Source organism: Channa argus, chromosome 11 (assembly GCF_033026475.1).
Source record: "Channa argus isolate prfri chromosome 11, Channa argus male v1.0, whole genome shotgun sequence".
In the NCBI taxonomy this organism is placed as follows: domain Eukaryota; kingdom Metazoa; phylum Chordata; class Actinopteri; order Anabantiformes; family Channidae; genus Channa; species Channa argus.
The window spans coordinates 21,188,308-21,213,446 of NC_090207.1; the positions used below are offsets into that span (position 1 = coordinate 21,188,308).

General features: G+C 40.0%; 1 protein-coding gene across 2 annotated transcripts; it reads left to right on the plus strand.

The window, feature by feature from the left end:
• The first annotated feature begins 106 nt into the window (after window positions 1-106).
• On the plus strand, window positions 107-24,628 carry si:ch73-138n13.1 (uncharacterized). Of its 2 annotated transcripts, none has more exons than XM_067519741.1 (13): window positions 107-876; window positions 2,773-2,857; window positions 5,263-6,611; window positions 6,719-6,797; window positions 7,638-10,436; window positions 10,699-10,824; window positions 19,955-20,070; window positions 21,202-21,364; window positions 21,927-22,089; window positions 22,374-22,507; window positions 22,681-22,811; window positions 22,901-23,000; window positions 23,098-24,628. In XM_067519741.1, exons 3-12 carry the CDS (start codon window positions 5,275-5,277, stop codon window positions 22,974-22,976), a joined length of 5,124 nt encoding a protein of 1,707 aa, XP_067375842.1. In that variant the 5' UTR covers window positions 107-876; window positions 2,773-2,857; window positions 5,263-5,274; the 3' UTR covers window positions 22,977-23,000; window positions 23,098-24,628. The 2 variants fall into 2 exon arrangements, with proteins under 2 accessions (XP_067375842.1, XP_067375841.1); XM_067519740.1 differs by having other exon boundaries at window positions 22,901-22,988.
• The last annotated feature ends 511 nt before the right edge of the window (window positions 24,629-25,139 follow it).

Sequence of the window (25,139 nt, forward strand, 5' to 3'; positions counted from 1 at the left end):
CGGAGGACGAAGGATTAGGTTTTCTGTGGTCAAACACTAGCAATCACCATCGAAGTAGGACAGTGCCTCTTAGTCATGCACTATTTATGTTTTTCCACTTGAGGGCAGTGTTAAACCTGAATTTTATTGTACGGACTGTTACCAGAGTTCAATTAAATTCATAAGAATATTGACACACAAATTATGTGGCCTGCCCTGTTCTTGGCATTACAATTCTTAATGAGACGCCCATTAGTCACAATCGTATTTTTCCGAGTTTGTAAAGGAGGACTCTACACCTAATCGGTTTATTTTTAAAAAGAAAATGACCAATTAATTCTACATAGCTGGGATGGGATCAGTCACATTGTCCCAACTTCAGTCAAATATCAAGTCACAGACGTATCAAGTTATACATTTAGCTTAGCATCAACCGGAAGTCCCAACGGTGGGGCTTTTTAAAAATAAGGCGAAAATCGCTTATTGCATTATCTAGACAACCAAGGAACATCCAGTTAATTCCTCTGTCGCCGTATGTACATTTAGCCCCTCAGTTAAAAGCACAAATTTTGCAATAATGTTAGTTGAGTTCATTTTATCATAAACTTTGTTTTGAAAAAAACCGGAACACACATCTTGTGTTGGCTCACTTGACACTGTAAGGCTAACCAGTGGGGCGGCTTGTTCAGTGCTGTGTAGTTTAGCCTGTCAACAACACTGCAACCTGAGACGGGATAGCCAGCCAGCAGGCTAGCTAAGTAAACTACCTAAGTTAGCTACCCAGCTAGCCCTGCATTAACCTGTTGTCAAGTCTCGTAATTAATTTGCTACGTGTTCTAATTGTAATGCACTTGAAGTTGTTTCGACGGGAATAGGCAAAACGGACTTTCCTATTAGGTAAGTTGTCTGCAGTTCCAGTTCGGAATCAAGCGAAAGACAGGTTCAGTTAGTGTTTCCATTTTGCGAGTTCAGCCTCTTCAGTTGTTAGCTTATGGCTGCTAACCAGCAAGCTGTTGCGCTTATCAGTTATTTAAAGTCTTCGCATTTATTAGACATCTCGAACTTTATATTTGCTCTCAATGTATCGTGTTCAGTCTAAACTTGTGCGTAGGTTTGGTGCATTAAATGCACTCTTTTTGTGTGCAGGCCAACTCTGTCTTTTTGCTAAACTGGACCGGGTACTGTCCCCGATACGAGGTGTTTAATGTGAACAGACAGGCAGGAAGAAAAGATAACAACTGGTTGCCAATTCTAGACAGGGTGACTTTAATGGGGATGGTTCTTATTAAAAAAATCACTGTATTCACCTAGCTTAGTTAATTGGCCTTTGCTGTAAGGGTGTTTAGACTTAATAACTATAAATGATCTTTGTGAACGTCTCTTATACTAAATGATTAGTTTTGACATGATTGTATTTCTTTTCCATTTGGGGCATATAACAACATCTTCCAGTTGTCAAGTACTCTTGGTTACTTGTTACATTTACAGCCAAGTTTAATTCTAACGTCCCTCTATTAATTAAATAAGTTTATTGGCAATAAATATGACAATCTTACCTTATCAACTGGATTGTGTTCCTATTATTACTAACAAATATTCCAAACTGATTAAACTCTACAGCCGATAACTTGAGTTATAGATTTAGATGTTGCACACTGGGGTGCATTTCAAATCACTTGAGAAAAACTAAATTTCTTGTAAATATTTGGCATGAACCCATTGTCTCCATTAGGACGTTTCCTCTGCATAACTGGCTTAACCAGGTTACCGACTTAATATATTTTCCTAGTTTCCCTCTGTGCAAAAACACTGTACTGGTTTTGTTTAAGTCACGTGCCAAAGAAAATCAAAGAAACGTGTCTTTATTTGTGCAATCACTGATGCCTGTCACTTGTTTTGAATATTCAACATATTTACCATGTCAGAAGAAAAGCTGGATAATTTTAGACCTGTTGATTGTTTTTGTTTGTGGCTTTTGGTATTGTGTTTTGTGTAGTATGCTCATATATCCAAGCTACAGAAAGCTGTCCTAATCCTTGCTGTGCTGCTCGACCCACCATCGCAGCAAATGTTTAGCATTCCATCTTGGCAAAGGCGTTTCCGTTAGTGTCTAAAGTTCAGATTTTCAGTTTGTTTGCTAAGCACGAGTTACTGTATTTTTTCTTCATTTTGTTTTTCTTCCCATTTTACATTCTTTGTGCAGTCTTCTGCTGTTTGGCTCTTCTGCTGTTCCCTTTCAGGGGTCGCCACAGCAACTCATGTGCCTCCATCTAACCCTATCCTCTGCATCCTTTTCTCTCACATCAACTAACTTCATGTCCTCTCTCACTACATCCATAAATCTCCTTTTCCATTGTTTGTGCAGCAAATGTGTGAATTGAAATAATTTAATCAACAGCTAAGTTGTTAAAACTTATCAACCTAAGAGTAAAAATGACAGGACAGCAAACAGCATCATTGTTAAGTGATGGCAGGTGACCAGTTATCAGGGGTTTAAAGCAAATGTAAAACAGAAAATGTTCTCACACAAAAATGACCGATAATGACTTTCCTTGTGTGTTTTGTTGTTTTTTTTTTATGTCTGGACATGTGCCATCAGCACAGATGCATGGGCTTGACTATGTTTATTCAACTCTGTATGCATGCATACTTTGTCATCTCCTTTGAATGTAGGTGTGAGAACATAGCTGTGCTGTGATTTGTCCACCACAGCCCTAAGTGCAGCAGTATCCAAGTACAGAAAGTGTACGTGCTATGTTGACACAGAGTGTGGCTCTCCTTCTCTTCATCTAGGCTCCTTCCACCTTAGTGATATGACATCACTACTTGGTTGCAACAGAAGCCAGAGCTCTACAGCAGACGGTTGACATCTGATCAGGTAACATATGCTGAAATTGTTCACAGGGCTTTCCTCCAGGTTTTTTTTTTATTTTTCTGAAAGGGCTGTTGCACAATATGAGCAACATGTGGAAAGCATTGTAAGACGTAACAATGGAGACTCTTAAAGGGCTAACATGGAACTGCTGGAATTCCACTGTTTTCTATCTTTGTTCTCACTGTAGAAATGACCAATGAAACAGATATATTGTCAAAGTGTGTCCACAGACTGGTGCTCGTTCTCATATTTCTCAATTATTTATTGGTATTATGTGTATCGTGTATTATGTTATTATTAATATATTTAATTATCACTACTTTTAGACTGAAGAGTCTAAGTTTAAGACCATCAGAGGAGGAGCTAATCCTTTAATAGCAGTCAGGTATGAGTTTAAAGTGGAATCCCCCATTCACTATCTAAGCACAGCTTGCCTGGGTTTCAACATGAGAATAAAAACAATGATATTGTACAGCTGACCAGCTGCTCCCCTGTCTAACATTGCAACTGAAGAACCATTTTGTTTAGATGTTTGTAAGCTGTAATTCATCTTCGCGATGCACATTATGTATAAATTAGTTTTGATTGATTAGAAGTGATTATGGCAAAACAAAATGATAGTTTTTAATAATCTGTATTACAACTGCCCGAACATAGCTAAGTCATATAATTTATTTTTTTGTCCTTTCGGCTTCTCCTATGAGTTCAGGATCGCCACAGCAGGTCATTTGTCTGCATGTTGTTTTGGTACAATTTTTAACGCCGGATGCCCTTCCTAATGCGACCCTCCCCAATTTCTACTGGGCTTGGAGCCGGCACTGCATGGCCGTTGGGGGTTCAGTGTCTTGCCAAGGGAGGCTTCAAGATATGGTCAGAAGGAGTGGGGCGCAAACCTCCGACCCTATGCCACTGCCTCCCCAGTGAACAATGAACCGTTTGGAAAAAATGATAAAACAATGTCCGTTTGCATATGCTTTTGTTTTTTTGCTGAAACAAAAACACATCGGGCAATGAAGTATCCACTAAATTAATATTTAAAATGTGTAGCCAGATGCAGTATATGTAAATTGCTATTTAAGATGTATTGTAACTTGAGCTCAATACCAACACTTCTGAAACTCATCACATTGCAAGTAGAGCTTTTGCCATAGAAAAAACACTGGTGTACCATAATTACTACATCCCATTTAGTTTCACTAGTTTACAGGTGTACTTTTTCTCATATGAGAAGGGAAAATGTCTGCAGTAAATAAAATGACTATATAGAGTAATCAAATATAAAATGTTATTAACTAGCAAAAATGACTGATAGCAACGACTTTTGGAGAATGACTCCATAATACACAGCATTTTTGTGAGATAAGCGTAAAGGTTTACCTTAAACACACCAAAAATGTATTCATATTAGCGCTGTATGATAAGGAAAAAAGACCTATTACAGTAAGTAGAAAAAGCATTTTCAAAAAGAAAATGCACTGAATGCTTCAGCGCTGAAAGGAATTTCCAAGCAAAGCTGAAAAAAGCTAAGCTGTCTTTGCTGAAAGAGCTGAAATTTTTTCATAAAGGCTGAAGCTGAGAAGTTGATGTGTGTGATATCACCTACTATAGCTTGGCCATTTGCAATATGCAATATTTGCATTCTGCAATACACACTAATAGAGAAGTTGAAAAGTCACCAAAAATGTACCTCAAACTAAAACTGTGGGTCATTCAAAAACCATAAAATATATTAAAAAGTGGAATCCAAGGAATCAAAAGCCAAAAGCATTAATTTCTCAAACTCTTTTATGATGTGAGCTCGGCATTTCACTATGCTTGTTCTGTTTGTGGTCCCGTGTGAGACGTCCACATTATTGGCACACATGCAAATACTGGTCACGCAGCTACTGTGAATAGTCAATATCACAATATGACAGATGTTTTGTATCATTCGATATCATATGGCACAGCCCTAATTCACATAAGACTCATGGAAGCTGAAAAGGTGTTCGTAATGATTTATTTTTTATCCAGACTCCCACTAAGCCATTTTGTGACAGTAATTCAGCATGTGCAATACCAGGAGTCAGTGAAGTAGCTAAGTATTATTCACACCTGTTCTTTTCCTAGTGTTAAAATCCCTTAAGTGAAAAATGGCTATAAGTGTGAATATACAGTAGATGACCAAAACAACAGTGTGAGGGTCAGGCTGTGATCAATAATCTTGAATAGATATCTGTCTCACTCATGTATGATTGTGTAGCCTAGGGCGCTCCCAAGACAAAGTCCACATTAATGTGTAGATAGGGTGAGTGCTGCATGCGTAATTACTGTGTGAGTTGATTTTTGCAAGATGCAGTGCTGTTGTGGAATACATTACTAACAGAAAAGTCCATAAAGCAAATGTTTTGTTTTTTGTTTGTTTAAAGGTGCTCTTAAAGATGATGGCTACTCAGGTAGAGGTTCAGACTGGAGAGGTAGGGAGGACAGTGGCGGCTGGACGACATCATCTGAGTCCGTTGACTGACTCTAGCAACAAGAACCTCATTGATATCTCTCCCATCAGTCAGTCCCATATTATCACTCCAGAACCTAACAAATCTGTCCCTGGCCCCAAGCCCCGACTCACTCCCAAACCTTTTGTTGTGGATAAAAACCCCACTATAAAGCCCATACTTGCCCCTAAGCCCCAAACCAAACCACGACCAGAGTCCACGCGACTTGCTGGATACCTACCAGAGCTTCCATGCAGTGCAAAACCACAGCAACCAGTTGCCACTGGCCAACCAAGGCCAATGTCAACTAACCCCAACCGTCCTGCCCCTACCACCTTTAAAATGTCTAACAAGTTGAACACTGGACAAACAACCAAGCCAGTTGTCCAGCCATTCAAACCAGCTTTTTCCCTTGACCCTGGAGACCCCAGCAAACCAACTTTTCCTATTCCAGCGGAGAGGCGGAAAACTGCTCCAAAAAGCTTGGCCTACTCCAAGAGCCTTAAAAAAACAGTTGCAGAGTGCCCTGGAACCAATGAAAAGGAAGACGAGAAGGACCAGGTCACATCCTGCAAAGGTGGGGCACCTATTACCAGAGCCAAGTCCATGGGTTGTCTTGACCAGTTAGAGCAGAAGGAGGAGGAAAAGGAGAAGGAAAAAGCTAAAGCTGTGGCATCTGTGCCACTGCGACCCCAGCCTAGAAGCGCTAGGCCCAGACCTGTATCAGCCATTTTCCTTGACAGTCCAACCAAGACAGAAACACCGGTTCCCGCCCCTCGCTTGGGTGGGAGACGACCTCTTTCAGCTGATCTCACATCCAAATTTGAGTCTATTGGTCTTTCACTACATCGTAAAACTCCAAAGGCAAATACCAAGGAAAACACTCCAGAGGAGAAGGCACTGCCACAGTTGAGAGAGCAAGAGAAAACCCTTCAAAGTATCACACTACAAAGTCCCGATGGCGTAGCTAAGCCTGCAATCTCAGATCATAACAACAAAAAGACAGACGAGATGGATGTAAAGGACACTGATGAGAGAGAGTGTGGGACTAGCATAAAGTCACGTATCAGTCTTCTTCTGGATTCGTCCTCATCTCCTGGGACTGCTGTAACAGGCCAAGGGTCAGACCTTAACTCACCAGTGCAAGTTGTATCTGAGAGCGAGCCACCAGTGGGTGTTAAACAGCTCATCAAGCAGCTGACAGAGGATACAACGCCAACCCAGAGTCCCGTCATGAAACCAGCACTGAAGCCTCGCCCCTTGCCATTAGACCTAACCAAATTGTAAGAGCTGCTCTTAATCTGTCCACTGTTTGTTTTTGTCTAATGTCTTTGTCCAGGAGTTCCATTGTCATGCATGGATTTTGTCTTGTCTGATGTATGTTCATCAGGTTTTCATCTGAGAAGTCACCAGACCTTGGCAGTGGGGCAACAGACCTCAATGAGATCAGCAAAGATCCTCAGAGGAGGGTAAGAGAGGGACAACACTTCATAGGCACTGGTTTCTATTGTGCTTGGTTTAGGTTTCACAAGCAAATGAGAATAAAAATTTGAAACTCTGTTAGAACTTAGAGCTAAGAATGGCTTTCAGATGCTATTCCCTGAACAGATTTACTTTTAAGTATCTTTCTGCTTTCTCATCCAAAAGTTTATTATTGTAGTAGTAGTAGTAGTAGTAGTAGTAGTAGTAGTAGTAAAGTTAATGAAAGTTGCTATGTAGTTACTGCTGTAAATTCATACATGAAATACAGATTTCAAATAAAAACATAGTTTACATTTCCTGTCAATCTCGGTTTGTGTTAGTTTAGAGAAACATTTTCTTAAAGGAAATGGGACATTGCCACTAAAACAATTGTCACTGATGTACAAAGCTATGAAACATAAGACGAACGGCACATTAATCGTACCCGGTAGCAGCTGGTTATTAAAAAACGCAAAGAGAGGTCACGGGGAAAATGTCAACACAAAGAGTCTTTGATTACCACCTCTGCACCACACCCACTGTTAAGAGGTCAGCATAGAACAAGGGGATATCATTTCTGCACTGACAGTTGGTACATTCAGTCACTTGAACTCCTTTATGTACACTATTGTGTCCTGTTCTGTTGTCACGTCAAATTTGTTCTTTTCTGGTTTGTAGTAAAAAGTAATTCAGTTCAGAACCACTTTCAAAATATTAAATTCTTTACAGATTACTTCATAATGTGGAGTTTTGAAGGACTTTCCCCTTTGTTAGTTAAAATGAACAAATAGACTATGTTCCAAGATTGCATCACTTAACAATTCTGTGTACTTGTCCAATTTTCTCAGACTGAAGAATCAGCTGTCACCCCCAGAGACCAGATGACATTTATGGATTTTACAGATTCCCAAGCGCATGTTAAAAAGGCCTTCGCTCCTGAAGGGCCTGAGGCGGGAGAGAAGTTTGGCCCCACTTCTAAGGAAAGTAGCCTTGGTATTGAAGTACAGACAGTGAGAGCATCTTTGTTTGAAAACATTGTGGAGAGGCACAGTGTGCTGATGGTGAATGAGACTAAACCTGTAAACAAGTTCAAGGAAACACTTAGCAGCCCATCTTTTAAAAGAGGATGTAATGAAGATGAGGGAACTGTAGTCACTGCTACCTACAAAGAACCTTTAGCTCCGTCAAGTCCTCTTCAAGTGGTACATGCCTTTGACACTCTGCAGGCAGTCGAAGAGAACAGGGCAGTGAGTGAGAACATCCCATCAGCTCACTGGGAGGATAAAGCCATGACACTACGCTCCAGACGATCAGAGGGGAGCCTGCTGATGACTGAGAGGACTGGTTCAGCACAACAAGAATCAGCTTTGACTTTGACAGCAGAACAGCATCCACGATATCTCAGAGTTGGAGCTTTGCAAAAGTGGACTACAACAGATTTTGACCAACACAAAGTTATGGAGAAAGGCAAACAAACAGAATCACAAAGGGAAGTTGCTATAGATAAAAAGAGAGATGAGCAGAAAGAGGCAGAGCAGGAGGAGGTTTGTGAGACAGCTAAAAATTTGAAAAAACAGCCAGAAGAACAGCCTAAAGCCAAGGCAACCTACTTTGCTTTGACTGCACAAATACAGGAGCCAGTTTCGCCTGTATATGCATTAACAAATGAAGGAGGCATGACTTTGCCATTTAATGATTTAGCTGTGAGGACTGTTGTGGGTGGTTCTCGAGGGAAGATTCTTCCAGTTAGGAGGAATCCATCATTAGATGAAGCTTTTGGAAAAATCTTCCAATCGCAAGATCAAGTTGACGATTCATTGATGGGAAGTCAGCTATCAAACAAGGAGATCAGATCTGTGTCAAATGGACAAACAGAGGAAATAATTGAGGTTGAAAAGAACAGAGAATTAAAAAGGGAGACAGAAAGCCACCTAGCTAAAATGAGACTGCTTGAAAGGGATAAGCAGAGAAAGCTTGACTTAGAGAAACAAGCACATTTAGAATTTGCAAAAATGAAGGAGACCGAGATGCAAAGAGAATTTGAAAGGCAAAGACAGAAAGGCTTTGAGATGGAGAAACAAGAGCTAGAGGAGAAACGACATGCACTGGAAAGACAAAAACAAATAGAGCTTGAAAAGCATAAACTGCAACAACTCGAGAGAGAGAAACAAAGAGAGCTAGAAAGAGAGAGGCAACGGCAGCTTGAGCGAGAAAAACAGCTAGAATTGGACAGACCAAGACAGAGTGAAAGAGAGAGAATGCGAGAGCAGGAAAGGGAGAGGCTAAGACAAAGGGAGGAAGAGCGGCAAAGAGAGCAGGATATGGAGAGACATCTGGAAATTCAAAAGGAGAAAATGGAGGAACTGGAAAGAATGAAAGAGTTGGAGAGACACCTCTTCAGAGAGTATAAAAAGCAGAAGCAGATAGAAAAGGAGAAGCAGCAGGTCTTGGAGCTTGAGAAGCAAATACAAAGGGAGAAGCTGGAGAGAGAGGCAGAGAAAATAAAACAGATGGCTCTGGATCAGGAAATAATAAGACTAAAAGAGCTTGAAAGAGAAAGGGAAAGACAAAGGGAAATGGAAAAGGAACGTCAGAAAAAGCTTGAGTGGGAAAAGCAGAGAGAGCTGGAGAGACAGAGACAAAGAGATTTAGAAAGAGAGAGACAGAGACAACTAGATCTCGAGAAACAGGAATTAGAAAACCAGAGGCTGAGACAAGAACAGGAGAGGGAAAGGCAGAGGAAGGATGAGCTGGAGAAAATCAATGAGATGGAGAGAAGACAGCTTTTGGAGTTTGAAAAGCAAAAGCAGGCTGAAAGGGAGAGACAACAAATTTTTGAGCTTGAGAAAAAGAGACTGAGGGAAAAGATGGAAAGGGAGGAGGCACAAAAAATTAGACAGATTGCTAAACAGCAAGAAGCTGAAAGACAGCGCCAGAAAGAGAAGCAGAAGAAAGAGGAGCAGGAGAGGGCAAGGTCGGAGGCTTCACCTCTTAGGCCTAAAGTGGTGGATCTGGACTCTGTGTTCAAAAATGATCCGTTGCCCAAGGTTGTTTCTCAACGCAGTGACCCTGCAATGCGATGGAAGGAGCCATCTCCCATAGCAGAGGAGTCTTACAAACCTGCCATCCTTGACATAGACTCTTTCACATCTCAAACCACACCTTCACATCTTTCCCCCAGTAAAGACTTGTTTCCTGTCCCTAGTTTTCAGGGAGTAGACACCAGTTTTGGAACTAGATCACAAACCACACCTGAGAGAGATGTTAGCTGGAAGGTGCCACCACAGACTTCAGGCAATTTCTCAAGTCCACTATGGACAACGTCTCCTCAGGACCCGTGGGAGCTCTGGCCTAATGAGATGTCTGTGGATAAGCCTGTGGCTGAACTCAAGAAACATGCTAACAGATTTGGCCTAGAGCAACTCCTCGTGAAGCAGGAGGAACGGCAATTGGCATCACAGAGGCACTTGCCTGCTGTGGTGGATGACCCATTTTACTTGGCCCCTTTCCCTCAGAGCAGAACTGTTGGTTCTCCAGGTGAAGGTTCTAGAAGCCCCCTTGCAGAGCCAGTCTGGGTCTCTAGAGAGCCACAACGTAAAGACACCAGGGGAGAAATCCAGAGCCACAGGAGATCACAGGGATCCCAGGTTAGTCAGAGGCATTAAAGATTTTCAAATTTCATGTTGAAAATACTATATTTTGTAAATTTCATCCAGAGACAGTTTAAATTAAAACTTTTTCAGAAAATGAGAAACATAAATCTGAATACTGAATGCAAAAGCCCCTTTAAGTGTATCCAGTCTCCATTGTAAATCTTCCAGATTAACAATAAAATATGTAGCTTTTAGGGGAGATTTGTGTTAGGTGATTCGGATTAAGAGTTTACTCAGGTTGTCATGTATGTCATAGGAATTGAACAGGATGCGGTCTCGCAGTGTGTCGCGGCGATCAGCTCCTTCAAGCAGTGCCGAGGAGGGCGGCCTTTCCAGGTTGAGGAGTCGCAGCGCTCACAGAGAGCGGGACCGCTACAGCTGGGTAAGTCAGACTGCTAGTAAATCAGCATTACAGAAAAGCTATAGCTCTGATTGAAATCCACTGCTCAAGTTAGTGCTTCCATATGAATGTTGACTGAGCTACCTTCATTACAATCACTGTTTTTTTTATTGGACTGTTCTTCAAACAGGTGTGTAGAGACAGGGAGGCAAATCTATGTGCACTTGATAATGAGCACTGTGTGTGATCGTGCATGTGTCTCGTGCAGTGAAAACTGACTGTAGAATAACCGAAGTGCAGTTAGTCAAATGAACTTTGACAGCTTCTGTGCTCAGGTAGTAAAGGCATTGTGACTAATTTTAATGGCATGGACCTGTAGCCCTAACTCCACCCTTCCCACATCACAATCTAGGGAACTGGCTTCTCAGACCTGTAATTCAGGATTACACAAATGGCTAATAAGTGCATGTTCTCACTGCCCATTTATAAGAAGACTGTCAGTGTGGCTCAGGGAGCTCTAAGAAGTAAATTGACCCATAATGATCATGTATCCTGCATTCAAGTAGACACATAATATTAGGTGTATGTGTGACTGCGTTCCTCTGGGCTGCTTGGTAACCCCAGTCATTTCTAACTTGAAATCTGTAAATTCAGCTTTTTACTATATTTTGAAATTAGTAAATAAAATTTGCCTCAATTTTTGCAACTATACACATAAATATGTACAAAAATTATGTGCATTGAGGCCCATCCAGTGTAATCAGATATACATGGTTGAGTTAATTTGGCCTTTTATAACTGAGGCTGTAATTACAGGCCCTTTTTTAAAAGCCTTCTCAGAGGTAGAGTAATTGCAGAGTACTATGAAGCAGAGCTCAAAATAAGCACTTAAGGTCACTACCACCATCTAGTGGTTGTGTTTCTCATTGTTCGTTTCATTTTTCCTGGTGTCAATGTAGTATTTGTCTTGTTATTGCTCTCTGTGCTGTTTCTTGGTTTGGCGCTAATTACAGTAGTTTAATACAGAACAAGAATACACAGTGTTTTTGCATCTCAGAAAATGTTGCACATAATAGAAGGTCCCATATTGGTGAAAGTCAGTACAATAAATATTTTCAATTTGTTTAAGGAAATATCAAATTGTATTGGTATTCAGCTGCAACTAAGAGTCATTTTTTATATATTATTTAGGTGTAATTTTTAATCACTAATCAACAGTCAAAACCAAACATGTTCAGTTTACTATCACATAACACAAAGAAAACTTAATATATCCTGAGCAAGATGCTGTATTATACAATTTAAAGCGCTATATAAGTGGCCATTTACAGGTTTTGTGTAATTATATTAATGAAGCTTAAAAGAAAATGCCACCACAAATAAAAGTTCTTAAAAACTAGCATTTTTTTAAACTTTAACAGGGTTAAACAGGGTTTTAAGAAAATAAACCCTGAGAAGTTTTAAGTAATCATTTTCTAAATGATTACATTTTCTTGAATTGTATACACTAGTAGAAATGTGCTCATCCTCACATCAGTGAGGTAATAGCTATGAGGTGAATCATTGGTCAGAAGCTCTGATTGTGGTGAGTAGGACAGAGGAGAATTGGGCACCAGGCTGAGAGCTGTGTTGTACATGTGGCCGTGCTGTGTGATTCTAAACTGCTTCTGGGTAAGTGACAACACAATACTGTTCATGCAGTTTTTCTCTGTAAGATATATACATCCTCTTACATAACTATGAATATACTGTAGGCAGTTTTTATACTCTGTATAAATGACTGCATCATCTCCATTGTGTGGTTGCTAGTTGGGTTTCTGTCTGGGGCTGGGGCACAAACTGATGAGCTCAGCAGAAGAAGGGAAGTGATGAAGTCACTTGCAGTAGGTGATGTTTAGTGCTAAGAGGAGGAATTTTCAGGAAATTTGCAGATAGTAACAAGATTCACGTTGTTATATAATGTATGTCAAACCTTGAACATTTCTTGTTATTTACAATAGTAGAAGAAATATTGCGGCTTCTCTGGATTTTGAGGCTTAACTACACTTGGTTATCAAATTGAGATGATACTGATTACTATAGCTTTGCTGTTTTATTGTTAAGTAATTGCTACACTTTTACTACCTAAAGATGAGCATTAAATATTCAACAAATATGTAATTTAGCTTTTTAGACTGTCTGCTACCTAGCGCATAATAGAATAAATGCTCAGGCAGCCATTATTAGGGTGAATAGTGCATAAGAGAGGGTCCGTTTGTGGCGCTGCTGGAAGCTAAGCAACTTGCAGCAGACAACCTTGCCTTTTATATAAGCACTTCAAAGAAAAGTTAATCAGATTACCTCTAGGGGGCATAGGTGGACAGGGATTCTGTTTTTATGAGCCTCTCTGTCCCAGATTGCTTTGGGGTTAATTCTCCAAAGTGCCTCTGGAGTCACCCAAGTGTGGCTTTATTTAGGGTACCAGATCACTGGTACCATATTACAGAGACCTGTTTAGGTTGGTAGCTTGTATCAGCAAGTTAAAAGCATCTGTTCTACTGCTTTAGTGCGACTGACATTCAAACAAACATCAATTTAATGCTGTGATTGCTGCTTTGGACAATGTTGAGCTGACAAACAGGTTCATTTCACTGGCATAGCCACACCTGTCTTTTCACTCTCTCTTATGCATGTCTCATCAATCTATTAATAGTTTTCACTCTAACATGATCGCTTGGTTGAGCTTCTACCTATCAGATTATATCACGCTTTTGCCCCCTTACTTTTTCTCAATGCTTTAAATAAAGGTGCTACAGCTTTTCTTTTTTGCTAACATTTGTCTCTGCTTTTCTATTCTGGCTGACGCTTTAACGTCTTGCCCTGCAACTGAATCAGGCTGTAACGACAGAGCACCGCAGAACATATATCTCCCTCCCCTCTCCCTCTGCTCTGAATCAGGGACCTCCCATTCTCTCTCTCACTCTGCCTGACTCTGTTCCACACTCCCTTTCTCCACCCAATTTCTCCTTGACAGTGAGTCCTACAGCACTGAATACCGAGAGCAGCACTGCTGACGCATTTTCCCCTACCTGTCCATACCTGCAGAAGTAGGCGAGCAGAGAAACATTTTCCCTCTGTTCCTCTTTTCTCCTTTAGATTTGACCTTCGCACCACATAACTCCTGTTTCCTCTGTTTGAGATTGCATTTGTTGCCTTCGGGTTTTCCTTTTGGAATACGAATGACTACAGCAGCTTCTCTTTTGCCACCAGCTATCCTGCACCATTTCTCCTAACAGCTTTATGCAGGAGGGTAGTGTAGTACTACGCACCATGAGGATGTAGCTTTGCTGAATGGATGGATTCCTCAACTTTCAATCTGGGACTTCTTTTGGAAGAAACAGTTCAACACCAGCTGTGGGAGAGCTGTCAGGTCAGCTGTATCTGAAGCTCAGGAGGATCAGGACAGTGGAGCTCACACCTGGAGAATTGGCATAGTGTTCTTGAAACAAGTGAATAGATAATTGAAGGTTCTGCCAAAACAAAAATAATATGTTGGTCTGACTCTGTTGCTGCTTATTCTATTAGCACTTGAATAGGTGTTTCTACTTTGTACCTGAAGCCAGGGAAGCATGGCTGAGAAACCTGTTGGTAGACAGCACAGCGATTTTTCAGACTGTCTTATGAAGTAGTGGGGTGCATAATTACTACTGAGTGCTGGCCTTACATAACATTTAGATGCATACCTGGATTGTGTGACAGGTATATTAAAGTAGGTATATTCTATATTGTGTGTGCATTGAAAAAGACACCCAAAAACTTCCCAGTTCACTTAGTACGTTAGCCTGAAGGCTTCACAATGATGAGTTGAAACAGAAAGGCCATTTAGAAGTGAAACGGAGGCGAGCCTAAGTCCTGTAACAGCAAAGGGCTGGCTGCTGTTCTTATACTGCAGTGGTGTGATCAGAAGACACTACCAACATCTCCACATTTTACCTGCTGAGCTGTGTTCCTGACTGCTTCAGTAGTATCCCTGCAACACACATCAGTGAAACTGTCCCTGGACTGTCACCTCTCCAGCAGAACTAGACTCTAACAATCTTCTGTTGCTGTGATAACACAACTCAATTCCCAGACTCTAATCTGACACAGCAGTTCTTGTAAGTGGGTTGTGATGGAGTATCTGGGGGACAAGCTGTCAGTGGCTCACTCTCAGGTGTCGGGATGGATGGGAAATGTCCGTCGCTCCCTTCATGGGGCACTCAGCTTTTTATCCAGCTCGATAGAGGGAGGAGGCAGGGCAGGAAACGAGAATGGGGACTTCAGGAGAACCAGCTCCCTGCGCTCCTTGGCTTCACGCAGCAGGGAGTCCATCCACAGGTTCTCACTGCGCAGCCAGCAACGTCTGTCTTTACGCAGGCGCACTGCACCCAATACCCCAACCACTGTAAGAAAACATGCTCATTTAAAATTCTAATACTCAACGGGAACTATAGGTGCCAAGTTTCATCGCTCATTCCAGTTAACAAAAATAATTGAGAAAAAAATAATTATAAGTAGAGCCATAACAATGTGCTCAGTAGAATTGGAGTCAAGCAAAATTTGTATGCAGATTTGTAATGTAAGTCTTAACAGCTGCTCCTTCATCAACTATTTGCTCTCTAGCCAAGTATGCCAAGAACTTCTGCATCAGCCTTTTTATGTACAGACACTCCTGCTTCTCATCTATCTTTGTCTTTGCTTTCATCACATTGTTGTAGTGGTTCTTCAGCTTATTCTGTTGCATATCGCTGAGTTTTCAGTAATATAATTAGTAGTGAAATAAGATAGAGAAGTGTCTTTGTCTCAACTAAACTTTCGAAGAGGAGGGGATGTGTCTTTGGCGTTCTTTCACTTTCCTTCATGCTGACTTCTAAACTGGTCTGTTTATTAAGGATAGATTTAAAAGATGCATATATGGAATTGAATAAATTCCTATCAGTAGGTTACGCCTGTTTGCTGATCTGCTTTGCAAACAACATGAGTCAGAGCTCCTTAAGATAAGATGTGTTTTCATGAAGTTTGTGTGTTTTCATCAGTTGTGTTGTCGTCTTATACATCCCCAGCTGTGGTTTTGGTCTTTGAGAGCTGTGTGGCTCTCCGCGAAGCTGGGGATAAATTGATAACTGACAATAAGAGATCATTTTGGGTATCGTGCACATCCTGGCCAGGGCAGTTGAATAGCATATGAAAAAACCTATTTCTCAATAATGACCCTAGAAATGTTAGAATGCATGTATATGTATGTCTAGAGATGGTGACTAAGGGGATGCTGTTTGTAAAGTTGAAAAATAATTCTGTGCATTAGGGCATTAAGTACTAGCGAGCACTGCACCTTCTCTGCCACATTTACAAATGCTTGTTTAGTCTATCTTCTATGTATCTCAGAACGTTCTCTCCTGTCGCTCTCATGTACGCAACATGTATGATAGCTAAAATTTATTAATTTTAGTCTACACTATTTCTATAATTTTGCTAAGTGACAGAAGTATTACAAATTCAGCCAGTAGAGTGGTAATGTAAACATACAGAATTTTGTTAACCTAAAAAACAATAGTTGTATTGGGACTCCATGAAACGTTACCAATTTCTAAACCATGTATGCTATTATTATTATTATTATTATTATTATTATTATTATTATTATTATTATTATTATTATTATTATTATTATTATTAAACTTCTGCCTTTTATATATCTCTGTACTTCAGATTGAGTCATCTGGTTGCTCATACTACAGAGGGTTTGTCGATCTCTTACAGATGTCATGAAGTAAACGATTACTTGCAGCTACTTGTGGACATGTAACTCCTGTGCCTTTTTGTTGTGTGTTTAGCAATATCAGCAAAAACCAGGAAAACCACACTGAAAACAATGAGAATAATCCTTTAAGTCAGGTTCAGTGCTCTTTGAGTTAAAGTCTTAAGCCAAGTCAGGTTGTTACATTCTTTCCCTCTGCTTTGTACATGATTGAGCCTTTGTCTGTATGTATCACTTATGTAATGAAAGAATGATGCAGCACTCTTTGGTTTGTCTTCATGTGAGCTCTTATACATGCAGCTAATGTGCGCATTTGTTGACATGAGATTAGTTCCAGTGGAAGCAGTTGTTTTGAATATGTGTAGGATGTTGTTATTGATTATTGCTTTGTGCACACAGAGCATATTTCCCCACTCCACCCTAGCCAGACCGATTAGAGCAGATGAACAGAGAGCGGAGAGTGGGGACACACTGCAAGAGGTCGGGGCTGTTGATAGTCTCGCATCATTCAAGGTGCTTTCACCAGTTCGCATTCATTATTACCTAGATAACTTGTCTTTATGATGAGCCACTCTCCCAGCAAAATTAGCAGTGCAGTGTTAACATTTAATGTAAAAAGTGAGGTATCTGATTTGAGATAACACTCTAGACCATTATGACTTGAAAGACCTTATCTGATACGGATCATGGGATACATATACACGTACATTGCTCAACAGTATCACAAACTGGGCTATAACCTTGTGTCCTGGATTCTATGTCCATGTTGAAGTGCATGGCTTAGATCTATGGCTCACTCTGGGTTCTCCTAATGTAAGACCTGATATAACATCTGTTAGGTATTTTACAACAGAACCTTTTTAAAGGAAGCAACAACACACCAAGCCATTTTCCATCTATCCAGGAGCAATTTAAAACAGTGAGTGTGTCATCTGGTTAGGTGTGCCATTCAGGAATCATTGAATTATCAAGTACAAGTTTCCAAAGCCTTGTTCTAGCCCCTTCCTCATCAAATTGTCACTTAACCATATTTAGTGATCAGCCCTTTCTCTCCTTCATTCTTCCATTTATCCGCTCTTTGTTATGTTGTTTCCCCTGACACACCCTTCCTGCCTAGTGGAAGCTGACTATTGCTAATGTTATTAACGAAAAGCCTTCCTCTAGACAGCTCTAAATTATTGCTGCTAGACCTGTTTGTTCCTCCATCAATTTTTGTGGTTCATAGCAGAGCCTAAACATGTGACGTTCCTTTCAGCAGTGCAACTACACGATCTTGAAGGTTTTTTTGTCTTAATTTGTTGTCCAATAAGCCTGTCTGACCTGACATTCTCTGTTTCAAAAGAAAGTTAATTTGATTTTCAGTACTGAGGCTATTAAAAGGCCCTATCTTACCAAATAATAAATTTTATGAGATTTTGAATGGTCATCTAAAGCTGCTTTGGGCAGTCTTTCTTTTTGTTGCCGTATAATGGGGCCTCTCTTGAATATGTTCCAGCAAACGCAATACTCCTTCTCCTATACTCTTCAGGTGAGGATGTGTTTTGGGTGTGTTGAGTATTACACATGCACGGAGAAATCTAATAAACAGCATTTTACAAGCCCCAGTTTTTTAATTCTTTGGCATTTTGACAACAGTGGTAGCAATGTGTATCAACAGGTAGAAGAGAGAAGCATGACATAACCAGGTTATGGAGCTGGAACCGAACCAACCATTCTGTTCATAGTGTACTCAAGGTTCGTCAGTTCTACGCCTCTTAAATCATCCATAATGATACTTCAGATCTTAGTAAACTCCTAACATTGTAGATTGTAATAAGTGTCGCACAACACATTTGGTCCAGGCCTTTCCACGTCAGAAAGGTGTTATCAGGCTCTGTGATTGTCCTCAAAGCTTATCAAATAGCTTTTCTGACATTCAAATTTGAAAGGGCTGCGTCTGACAGTTTCTTGGTTCGTTCCAAAACCAATGAATTAGCCCCACATGGCAGTTACATAGATGTTAAAATGTTCGTGTCTCGACTGTTTTTGATGCAGGCAACATGTCTGATGAATTTGGTATTTTTGAGCATCCCTTGCCTTTCGACAATCCATGTTATTTAAAACTCACTAAGATCTTTAACTCTCTAAATTAGGCCATTTTAGTATAATGCAATTATTATGTCTGGGCCACAATCCACTCTTATATATTGCTAATGAAAGAACATCAAGGCTGCTTTTTCAGAATAATTTCTTTATTTTTTTGAAAGGTTTTATTACATTACATTAGATGGTATTGATCCGGTTAATCACTTGGTAATGTTTCTGTACTTCAGGTACAACTCCCTCTAGCCTATTCTTTATGGCAAGTCTTCTCATCTTGTTGAGATTGCTGCTCTTCAAATAAGACCACCAGAGAAGTGTGTGGATATTTAAGTGGAATGACCCTGTGATGTTAACTTTAAATGTGTTAAAGTAGTAAATCCTTGAGCAGGACGGACTTGGCTCCCGGGACTTTCTCAGAGGCAGGGCTTTTTTTTTCCTGACAGGAAAGGCTTAGCTGATGAATGACATCCTGCACTGCTTTTCCTTTTTCTCACTCTTTCATGCTCTCTTAATCAACAACCTCTAATGTTACTGTTTTGTTGTATTGCATGTTTTTTGCCTTAGTCTTATTTCCCTTTACACAAAGAAGACAATTTATAAAACTGTAAGAAAAAGAGCTTTTAATCACAGTTAAACTGCTCTCATAATCTGGGAACCTAGGCATTTACAGAGCCAGGTGTATCACATTTCTCTGTCCACCCTTCAGGCAGCATCAAAGGACAGAAGGACAGAAGGATTTTCTTTTTTTTTTTTTCTCTTATATAGGCCACGATTATCAGTTCATGCACAGGCTTGCCTCTGTGAGCTCTGTTTGGTTTTCAGACAGTATGTCCTCTGTACCAGCCTCATTAAAAGAGGCATGGTTCAGTAGACAGCAAACACACACACAATCACCCACCCACCTATCTCAGCCTTTGTCCCCACTCTGGCCATGTCTCCATTAATTTATCCCTTCAACTTTTATTATGTGTCTTACCACTGTACGCACGTCAGGCTTGACAGGATGCAGCTCTGTTAGCAGCACTGTTGGCTCTGTAGTTCCTGCGATGTTAGATTGACCAACTGTACGTTATTACTGATGATAATGTTTTACTGTTCAGTTAATCTGAATTTTGGCTCAACTTTGCATTAAAAATATTAATTGCCCATCACACATATTTGCGGAACTTAACCTGGGCCAGATTGTTAGCTGACACCTACAATGTGTAAAGTGAAAGCTGTTTTTAAAGTCTTTCTAGCTAGTCTGCTATATACGGCAACTTAGACCAAAATTGATTTCTCCTGAATTGATAAACAACCCCCTCCCAACTCCAGGTGCAGCAGAAGCAGAGTGTCAGAGATGAAGAGGATGGGAAGGACTCAGAAACTCCAGTCTGCGAGACAGACAGTCAGTATGGGACTTGGGAGACAGGACTGCGTACTGACGACAGGTATACATACACTCTGTCTGCACTATCTAGAGATGATATGTGTTGGGTTTTTTTGTGTGTGTGTTTTTTTTTTTTTTTTTTTATATAGATGCGGAAGAGAAGTATCTACCTTCATGTGTGTCTGTAGTGTTCTTATTTTTTTATCTTTTGTTTGTTTCATACCCATGTGTCATCCAGGACACATGGGTATGGTGATGGGGAAGATGGGGGATGACTTGAAGGGCTGGAGGACTGTTAGTGAGCCTCTTTCCAAACAGTTACATGGACATGGAATATGACATTATGAGTGTATGGCTATGTCTGAATATGATGTTTAAAACTATAAACAGCCTCATACTATAAACATATAAAGAGGTTAACAATTTTTTTCTTCTATACTGATCTTTTGTGTACAAGAGAGGTTACTGTTTTTATAGATGGTGTCTAAAAGTGTGCAGCCAATAGCATGAGTAAACATGAACAGAAGATAAAACATCTAAATACATAAAGTCATGTAAACCATTTGTGCAAATCTGTACCATGGATGTCAAGTTTCAAGATGAGCTTCTTTAAGAAGTAAATTATGTCATATTTGACCATCATTGTATACATTATAGTAGGTTATACCATGTTATCTTTTAAAAGCAGTTCCTTTGAAAATGCTAAATCTTTTCTAAACCTTTTTCTCATTACATACTTAGCCTGCATAGCCAAAGCATGATCATGGTGTTAACTCTGTGCCATTTAGTTAGCAAGGCAAGTTATTTGTTGGTTTTATAATTTGTTTTGCGGATTATATTAGAAAACAAAACTCCAGCAATACCCTGTAGGGCATATCAACTTTATTTTTCTGCAAGCTTTTACTGACCCCCTGTGGTCACAAAATAATATCACAACATTTACCATCTCTGATTAAAAAGTCAGTTTACATTTGTAGAAAAAGTGTAAACTGCAGCCTGTTAGATATATTTGAACACTATGATGGATTCATCAGAATCTTATCGTCTGTTTTTAGCGTTTACACTCTTAACAGGAAAAAAGAAAAGACATGACTAAGACTCGGTATTTGATTGAAACCGTGGTTACAGCAGCTTCATGATTGGTTTTAAAAGTATTTCCTAACTTTTTTTGCTTTTATTACACATATCCCAGCCTCACTCCTGCCACTCCCAGCTCAGAAAGCAATCTCAGCCTGTCACCAAGGAAGCCCACTCCCCCTCATACGCCAGCTGAACATCGCTCACAGTTTGAAACAGACAGTCTGGATGGCCTTCTTCCATCGTCCTCTGAGACCCAGCTGTTGTCGTTCCCTGATGTAAGCGTCACCTGAGTTAATCACAGCTCAGTTCTTTTGAAAATACTTACTATCACATGTGCTTCAACTGGACTCTTTCATCAAATATTTGAAGTTTCTGACATGTTCTTAATTATGCTTTTATGCTAATATTCTGTCAGTTGGGTATTGTTTAAAATACTTTTTTGATTCTACCGATTCTAAGACCTTGACTTACTGGTTGTTACTTTTTTAATGCTGATTTTATAAAATCCACTTTAAGTAAAAGAAAGTTACACCACACATTACGCTATAAATGTAGTTTCATCAGCTTGCCGTTTTTACACTAAAAGCAGTTTTACAACATAAAAAAAATATATCTACTTAAAGTTGTCTGCAAACATATCAATGAATAAAAATGTACAAAAGCTGGATTTGAAGTGAGGATCTGCTAATGTATGTCCTGAACCACGTCCACTCTAACAAGGCATTTTTTTGATACTCTATAGTATTGAAGCAGTTTGCTGAATGCTATAAAAGTATTTAAATTTGGTACCCAGCCCTAATGTCAACTGGTACATTTTCTCTCTGACTCGACTTGCAGGCTCCAACCACTCTGTTAGACACCAGCGCACTCCGTTCCAGAGCCCAGCTGGGAAAGAAACGAGCCCCGCGCACAAGGCCCACCAGGGCTGCCCGTCAGAGTGCCGTGCTGGCAGAACGAGGGGGAGAAACGACTGAGGACTGGCTCTACAGAGACTCCACGGGTTAGTGCTTGTCTAGAACTGTCATAGTTTGTCTAGAACATAGTTTGTCTAAAACTATCAGATTATTTTCTTCATTTTATGTTAAACACATGTATGTAAAGTTAAGCACTCACACAATGCACATATTTTTCATCATTTTGTCCAAATGCATTTTAATCTCTCAGAAATAGAGGACTAATGTGTTACTGCACTTTACCTCACCCACATTTTTTAACTAATTTAACTGTATGCTTACATATGACAACATTATAGAATTTGTATTATTTGTATTCTCTTTATGATAGAGGCAAAAGTTGAGGGTAAAGAGGATGAATCAGACTCTGAGGATAAAGACAGAGGAGCTGACACTTGCCCTGCTGTAGGCTCCCAGCCACAGAGGATTGCCCTGTTTCCAGGGGTAGACCCTTCAGCTTTAAAGGTGAACTGTACCTGAGGTTTTGACTTAAAAAATGAAATAAAGAAAATGTAATGCTCTTGATTTTGGCATGTCTTGTCATGTATTTGCTACACAGAATTGTGTATTTTTATTGTAAATCCAGCTGGATGACCCTTTTCTAAAAGACTCCTTTATTATGTCCTACACATTGCTAGGCCCAGCTAAAGAAGAGAGGCGACTCTGAAAATCAAACCGATGGACCTTCACAGCCCTCTCGTTCCCCAAAGTCCCCCTTCCTTCCACGGGCAGCACGTGTACTTCCCACACCTGGTGGGAAAGAAAATGGGTAAGAAACACCTGTTCTCTAGAGGCACTGTTTGTGCATTTGACTTGTGGCTGCTGTAACTTCATGCTGTTTATCTCTTATCTTTGTAGTGAAGAAGACTCACCCCAGTGGTTGAAAGAGCTAAAGTCCAAAAAGCGTTTAAGTCAGTATGAAAATGAAAGCTAGGGAAATAACAAGGTGAGAGAAATTGTAAGTCTTTTCTCCTTCTTTTACTGTGTGTAATCAAAAATTATTTTCAGTATATTTTTTTCCTTCATTCTTTGTCATCTTTCTGCCTTCTCTTAAGGTTGCCTTAACAGATGAATTTAAATGGAAACAGAAGCCTTAATGTTTGACCCAGAGAGTAGAGAGAGGTGAATATAGATATAGCTGCTGATGGAAATTTAATTTTTTTTTTTTTTTTTTTTTTTTCACATTTTGTTTTTGTCCTCTTCCTGTCTGGGTCAATAAAAGTGCATGGTGCCTTTTTATGGAGTCTGGTTTTGTGGGAGAAAAAAGGAACAAGCAAGGAGGAAAAACAGGCTGCTCGGCTTTATCCATTTCATGCTTGAACCTGTGGGATCTCTCCTGTACCAGGAGGGACTTCTCATGAACACTTTTTTTTTAGAGACCAGGAGAAGTGGAGGAGAAGGGTGGGAAATGGTTAACTGGTGGGACCACAACACCTCTTTATCCTGGACAGGCTTCATCACATGCTGGAGGTCAATCCAGTCAATCCACTACAAAATGCTTGTATTTAATTTTCTTAACTCACTGTATATTTGTGTGAAGTTGTTCATGGGGATTATTGCCATAGGATAACAATTCAGACACTATAATTTTTCAGCAAAGAGAACAAATCAGCACTGAATTGATTATCAGTGGGAGTGTATATCATGCTAGTAACTGTAATCAGGAAATGTTATATTTGTATTGTCAATGGTTTAACAAAGGCGGAGACCTAGTTCAGAAAACATTAAGAGGCATCACTACAGTGGAGGCTCCACAGTTGTTTACTTTGATACACTCCACAACCTAACAGTGTCACACTTACTGCATAATGTACTGTATATCTGTTTGTCTAAATATATATACATTTGTCTTTTTGGAAGATCAATGTTTTGTTTTGTTTTTTTGGGCCAAGCGACTTTGCATGTCAATCATGCACAATCCTAATCATCACAAATACTCTTTTGAGTCTTTTGAAATCACTAATCTGCCTGTCTTCCCTCTTTTTTTGTAGATATATATCAATAGAATGACTGTAGTTGTAAACATCCATAGTAAGCCATACTCTCACCTTGTAGCACACAACACAATCATGTTTTGACAATGGTTTTCGAATGAATGTGCAATTTCCCTTCTATTAAGTCCTTAATGTGCTGGCACAATCCTTATTGTCACACCCAGCTTTTTTCAAACTGACTGGCTCAGAGTGTCTGGGTTACTCCAGTGGAGGAATGATTTGTTCCCTTCATGCTCTAATTTACTGTATTCTTTATGATACTCCAGGTTATCTGTACCTGCCTTATAGTTTAACTGTAACCCTACATGTTTACCATCCACCCACTAGCTCTGCGCTTCTAAGCAGCACTTTGTCATTTGATGCACTACATCACTGACCTCTGTCCCCTCTTGTTGGCCATGTCTCACCTGCTATATCATTGGTCTACTATGTACATGGATGTTTTACTTTGTCATAAAAGTTGAGGGTTTATTTTTTATGTACTACTTTGATCTTTTTTTTTTTTTTAATTTGAAAGATGTTTATTACACTGCGTTATATTGACCAGTGTCCTAAAGTGAATAAATTCTTAATAAAAATGTGCTTGACTGGAGCAGCTTCTGTGTAATGTTTATTTTGCACCATCAACATTTAAAGAAAAAAACATAATTTCAGGGGATTTTTGTGATCGATAAGTGGAGTGAAAACACATATATCTAAACAAAGCTTTAAGTCAGTGCAGAATCAATTTTTAACCAAACCATCCTATTGATGAAAATATGTTTTTTCGTTGTCAAACAAATGGATGGAAGTACTTTATCTTGCTCATATTTAGGTCAGTATGTGAGAAAATTGTTAAAGTTTTGTGTGGGTGAGATTGTGTGTGTGTGTGTTTGTGCTGAGCAGGGCTGTTTGCTGAATCCTCTTGGCTCTCTCCCCCTGTGCCCGCACACAGTACTCACTGGCAGCCAGGCGGACAGGCAGGTTAGCGTGTGCCAACACAGCTGCCTATTGAGAGGCAGCGTTATGGACACAATGTGAGCGACAGACTTGCTGTATCAACAGCTCCCCCTTTTCTGCTGTTGTTGCCAGAAATAAACCATAAATACCCCCCGTCCCTGCCC